The sequence below is a fragment of the Panicum hallii genome, chromosome 9 (assembly GCF_002211085.1).
Source record: "Panicum hallii strain FIL2 chromosome 9, PHallii_v3.1, whole genome shotgun sequence".
Taxonomy (NCBI): Eukaryota; Viridiplantae; Streptophyta; class Magnoliopsida; order Poales; family Poaceae; genus Panicum; species Panicum hallii.
Window position 1 is genome coordinate 32,795,117 of NC_038050.1, and position 6,197 is coordinate 32,801,313.

Genomic DNA, 6,197 nt, shown 5'->3' on the forward strand with positions numbered 1-6,197 from the left:
ATAAGGGTGTGAGTGTTTTAAAAGATAAAATGGGATTTTGGGAAAATCAAAGAAAGATATAACCCGATGAGATGGACGGTGTTTTCTGTGTGAAATGCCACTGGTGTGCTTGTACCTTTGTGGTTGAGCATGGTTGGGAGATGTCCGTCTTGTCAATGTAAGGATGAACTGAGGTGTCATCTTGCCTAACCCACCTATCGTACAACCACTCGACCGTTGTGTGGGCAACGGCTTAGCATAAACCCCACTAGTTGTCCTGCTAGCCAAAAGGAGAGCGGGTGAGCAACGGGAGATCATGGAGAAGGGATACGACCTGTGTGAGTTATATCCTGGTTATGACTTTGTTGATAGGTCATTGCCCCCATGGTTGCTTCCGTGTTGGCTAGTTAGATTCAACTAAGGTGGGTAATGGCTTTGTTAGGATCCGCCGCGATATTAAGGTGTTCGTAGTGCGGTACCCTACTTATGGGTAAAGTGTACAACCTCTGCAGAGTATAAAGTCTATTCGAATAGCCGTGTCCACGGTATTGGACGAGTTACGGCATGGTCACTTCAATAGACATTTTGGGATGATTGGTTTTGTGGCGTGAGTTATTTTGAAAGTGCCCGGCAGTTGTGCAGTGAGCTACTGTGGATGAGGAGTCCGGTAGTATTAAAACTTGGATCCTTTGTGTAGGATCGACCCCACTTATTATTCGATTACTATAGAAATATCTTGAGAAAACTTTTTTATTAAATGAACCCTTGCGTGTGTAAAACCTCGCTTTATCGCAAATGAACCCTAGCCTCCTCCTTGATATATCCATGCATGATCTTTATTATTCCCCTCCGCGGGTGTGGTTGGACTTGTTGAGTACGTATGTACTCACTCTTGCCTAGTTTTTACAGAGGAGGATCCGAACTACGTCCCTGAAGACGTCGAGTAGGTCGCCGTCCTGCACCCAATCTTGCCTGTGGTTCAGGGTCTCCACAGGAAACTTACCATGGCGCAAAACTCTGATGTTATCTTAGATTTCGTTGGTACTTTGGTTTGGTTTGTAGTCCTTATGTTGTCCCTCTTGACAGTGGCGCTTCAGTGCTCGCTATCTCGACGGTTTGTACGGTAATGAACCATGTAATGTAATAAATATGTTATCAGTCTCCTGGGACTGATATTTGTATCATATTTAGTCACCTATGTTGAGGGGACGCTTCAAAGATGAACCAAACATCACAAAAGTTCAGTATTTAAAATTTCAATATTGCGTTCATACACTCCACTAATAAAATATTGTAAATGTTTTAATCAGCCTTGGAGCTTCTTTGTGATTTTTTTTTGGGGGCGGGGGGACCCAAGATAGTAGTTGAATATTTAAATATTAAACTTCATGTCCAATCGCCCACAATCCACACTACGAAATTTCCATGAAATGTCAAAAAAAAGTTGTTATTGACCTAACTAGTCTATGAACTATTTTGTATAAATTGGAGATCTTGGATATATAGGTACGTAGGACCTAACCGAAATTTGGGTATTTGAATTTTTAAACTCGACTTTTCACACTATACCTTTTGAAAAAGTTACATTAAACTGTGAAAAAAATTGTTGTAGATGAATTAGTAAGTAGCCTAATTTTTAACCTCGCTTTCGCAATATAATTCTTTGTACAAAATTACATGGAATTCATAGCGGGTAAATCAGCGAGACAAGTGTTGATGAACACACATATGCAGTCCATCACCAAATTAGCATCATAAGCAATCCCAACTACTCCAAGGTTCCGGGCATGGAGATGGCTGGGGCAAATTGGGCTCTTTTCAGAAGGATTCTAGTCTAGTAGCGACACTCACATCGAGGAGTCAATATCAACACACAAAAAGGGTCGCCTGGGATGACACTGCGAATTGGACTTATTTTCGAAGGATCTAACGACGCTCACGTCGAGACGAGAACATTCTCCAAACACAAGAAAAGGCGACGGCAGCCAGTACCACACACACAACTGACCCACGCGACCGCACGAAGAGAGGAGAGCCCACCCGCGCGGCGCCAACCATGTCGTCCGCTGCGGCGCCGGATCAGCCGCCGCGCCCCGTGCGCTTCGGCATCCTGGGTTGCGCCTCCATCGCGCGCAAGCTCGCGCGCGCCATGCTGCTGGCCCCCGGCGCCGCCGTCGCCGCCGTGGGGAGCCGCTCCGAGGAGAAGGCCCGCCTCTTCGCCGCCGACAACGGCCTCGACGTCGCCGCCACCCGCCTCCACGGGACCTACGAGGCGCTCATCGACGACCCGGACGTCGACGTCGTCTACCTCCCGCTCCCCACCAGCCTCCACGTGCGCTGGGCCACCGCCGCCGCCGCGCGGGGCAAGCACGTGCTCCTCGAGAAGCCCACCGCGCTCTGCGCCGTCGACCTCGACGCCATCCTCGCCGCCTGCGACGCCGCAGGGGTCCAGTTCATGGACTCCACCATGTGGATGCACCACCCGCGCACCGCCAAGATGCGGGAGCTCGTCGACGACAAGGACGCCATCGGCGACATCAAAGTGGTGAGTTGAGTTCTCCAAACCTTCTTGCTCGAGTTGAACGGAAATTGGAAATGACTAATTTCAATTTCAGTTACCAGTAAGAAATACCAAGAAAAGGATGTTTAGAGAAAGAAACTAAGACAACATTTTCTTTTTCCCTATTGTTAATGCCGTCTAGAATCGAGTGATTTGCTTGTTTATAAACAAACTGTCGGTTGCCACAACTTGCCAGTGTGTGATAAGATTCCCTGGGGGCTGGGGTACTGTATCTTATTATGGTTTGTCGTTGTATCTGACATAGCTTGCTTGCTGCTTCTACTTAACAGTAACAAATACCTTGAACTTCGGGAAGTACCATCGGCGCGCTCTTACTACTGAAAGCTTTTACTGGACTGAGTTATCCTTGGCTCTGACACAAGCCAAAATGTCGCAACTTAGTTATGCAAGATAAACGAATTAATAATTTTCAAATTTCGTAACAACCAATCAATGGTGAACTAAAGATTATTGAGAAGTATCTTTTTTATTTCTATAAATGGTGCTCTTATCACCCGCATAAAAATGTTCTCACAGAAACCATTGAACATGTAACCTGACAATAATCGACACTGCAACAAGCATACAGCAGATAGCTATTCCTTTTCAGGCAATACAACAGATAAATGTTAAAGCCTTTTGCCACAAACTAAAAATAGAACCATGATAAACTGGCAAGGTACTCCAACGCAACATAAATGATACTAGAGCTAGGAAAGACTTATCAGGTACCTTTCTATGTCTCCGTGCCATGTTGGCTACGACAATCAAATGGCGACTTTCTGTATCTAGCTACGTGGAAACACTATCTTGTTTGAAATTTAGATTCTGTTAATCTGTTCCTTTCTCCAAGATACATTAAAGGTCCCTGTCCATGTGATTTTTTTATAACCAATAAACAGATAAACCCATAAGCCATTATTGATCAAGTTACACGACCAATATATCCTTGTCTCATTGACCAATTTGGTTAGATGAAGCATAGCGACATTTCGTTGCTAGCACTTGGGTACCATATTGTTTCAGATGTAGAATTCGTTTCTTCTGTTGCTCATTCGAAAACATCTTTGAAGCCATTCTTGTGAAGGTCTAACGCAAACAGTAAACCATTACATATATGCACACCCATAACCCATCGACCATATGGTGGTTCACCACTCTGCCTTTCTTTCTCAGGTCAATGGGACTGATAAATTGTGTTACTAGTTCTATGCATAAATACTCCACTATGCTTAAGATGATGCCATTTTTACGAGTATGTGAATGACTTTTTTTTGCTACACGGTTCAAAATTTTGTTACTGTTGAGTGGTAACAAGTTGAAGGCCGGCATGTTATCCTGAATAACCATACACATGTCATATCATGGCATAGGAAAATTGTAAAATGGAAATGATAAGCCAGCAAAGGGCTTTGGAATTAATTCAGCCTGCTGGCGCAGCTTTTAGTAGCTTTGTTTAGAGGATGATCTTCTCCATGGTCTCACAAAGGATGTTGGGCAGTTGAGCGAACCATATTTCAGGATGCTGGAGTTGTTTAGATTGTTCAATTCTCTTTTCTTGTTTATTGCATCACGGTTGTGTTGTTGCTATATAACAAGAGGTGTAATGCTTGAAGGCTTGGCCATGTAACAATAGTGTGTCTTTATTTTAAGACCAAAGTGACCTAAAGCTGCTGAATATGTTGCAGATGTTCAGTAGAGTAATCTTGTTAAAAATGGAGTCCCTAGGTGTACTCTTGTCCAAAAGGGTTAGCACAGCTCGTACTGTCTGCCCCTTCAACTCTATATACATGTATGTCATACCATCTCATTCTTAACTAGAAGTTGGTCTTATCTCATTGTCATCGAGGTATAGCATCAGAAGTTTTTTAAGTAGTACCTTATTAGCTATTAAGACTAGTTAATCTCTTTCTCATCTAATGGTGTGTCCTCTTCTGATTACATTTCCAAAAGGAAATTGTCACGACTTTAGAATGATGAAGGCTTGAAAAGAACGAAGCAATAAAGAAGCAATTGAACAACTTAGTTTTCTTTTTGAAGGCGAAATGTTAACTAGAAGAATCTTTATCTGATTCTGCAAAATTGGTTAAGAACCTACTTCTGTGATTACCCTATCCTTTCACTGTTGGTCAGTATTTCTTCATTAGGCCTACAATTAGGTGAAATTGTGTGGTGATCATTGTTTTCTTGAAGTCCATGTGTTTAACAAGTTCTGTCTATTGGTATGGCTTTCTGTCTTGTTAGCTATCATAGTTTCATCAAGGTGAATGCACATAAAAAACTTCAACCACTAGAAGCAGAAAAGGGGCTGGCTGTAGTCATCTGACCTCTTAGCACAAACTAATATATGAACTGCGAAGCATTTATGAAATGTTATGGGTTAACATGCATAGCTTGGAATGGTGTTTTATTTGACTCAAAACTGTTTGATTCCACTTCATTTCTTATGTCCTCCAAAGCTTTGTAGGTTAACAAAGTTCATTGGTTCTTCTTTTGGTGCAGGTAAACAGCGTGTTCAGCTTTCGAGCTAATGAAGATTTCCTCCAGAATGACATCAGGGTAAAGCCAGACCTAGATGCCCTGGGCGCACTCGGCGATATCGGGTGGTACTGCATCCGTGCAATCTTGTGGGCTGTTGACTACGAGCTGCCCAAGACCGTGATTGCACTGCGTGATCCTGTCAAGAACCGATCTGGTGTGCTACTTGCCTGTGGTGCGACATTGTACTGGGCGGATGGCAAGACCGCCACCTTCAACTGCTCCTTTCTCACCAATCTTACCATGGACATCACCTTGGTTGGCACGAATGGCACTCTCCATGTCACTGATTTTGTCATCCCGTATGAAGAAAAGTCTGCAGAGTTCAGTGTGGCTTCGAAGTCAAATTTTGCTCCACTCCACATTGGATGGGATCCACTTCCAAGCAAGCACGTTGTCACGACAGACCTGCCGCAGGAGGCCCTCATGGTGCAGGAATTAGCGAGGCTTGTGCAGAACATCCGGGATGCTGGTGGCAAGCCTGAGGGGAAGTGGCCGGCTATCACCAGGAAGACGCAGGTGGTGTTGGATGCAGTGAAAGCTTCGATTGACAAGGGGTCTGAGCCAGTTGTGATTGCCAACTAAATGGCACAAACAACTGCTCGTCCTGGTGAAAATTCTGTACGCAATGGCTTGCACTTGATATATATTTACTCTACTTATTATATTCCTCTATCCTACACGAGACCATTACTTGTAATAATCTGTCAAAGGAGAAAGTTGCAACGTATCAAGTCAGACGTGATTTCGGATATTTGTAGTAGTGTGTGGGCAGATGGAATCTCTAAGTTTCCACTGAGGGCATGGCCCGGCTGCCAAAAGTTGCCAATGCAAAAGGAATTTCAGAGATCAGATACCAGCTCCTGGTTCCTGCTGCATTGCTGCGAGTTAATGTAGCCGTGTTGTCTGTCTTCTAAAGTATGAATAATACACCAAGCATAATACCTCCAAGCATCCAATACATTACATGGATCAATATATTTCTCGATTCGTTATGAAAAGTTATTTCGTCTTGTTTAATTGAATATCTTATATTATTGATCTACATATTGATAGACCAAAACTAAAATGATTGATAAAATCACATGACTTATATATATTTAGGATCAAAATGAATACC

General features: G+C 43.4%; 1 protein-coding gene across 1 annotated transcript; it reads left to right on the forward strand.

Annotated features, from left to right (window-relative positions):
- The first annotated feature begins 1,956 nt into the window (after positions 1-1,956).
- On the forward strand, positions 1,957-5,936 carry LOC112873518 (uncharacterized oxidoreductase At4g09670-like). The gene is made up of 2 exons (XM_025936477.1): positions 1,957-2,524; positions 5,042-5,936. The coding sequence occupies exons 1-2, from the start codon at positions 2,036-2,038 to the stop codon at positions 5,660-5,662; spliced, it is 1,110 nt and encodes a 369-aa protein (XP_025792262.1). The 5' UTR covers positions 1,957-2,035; the 3' UTR covers positions 5,663-5,936.
- The last annotated feature ends 261 nt before the right edge of the window (positions 5,937-6,197 follow it).

Bases quoted from the DNA above. Each gene is read 5' to 3' on its own strand.
- LOC112873518 (XM_025936477.1), top strand. From the start codon at position 2,036: ATGTCGTCCGCTGCGGCGCCGGATCAGCCGCCGCGCCCCGTGCGCTTC. The intron at 2,525-5,041 runs GTGAGTTGAGTT...CTTTTGGTGCAG, and splicing joins CCATCGGCGACATCAAAGTG to GTAAACAGCGTGTTCAGCTT.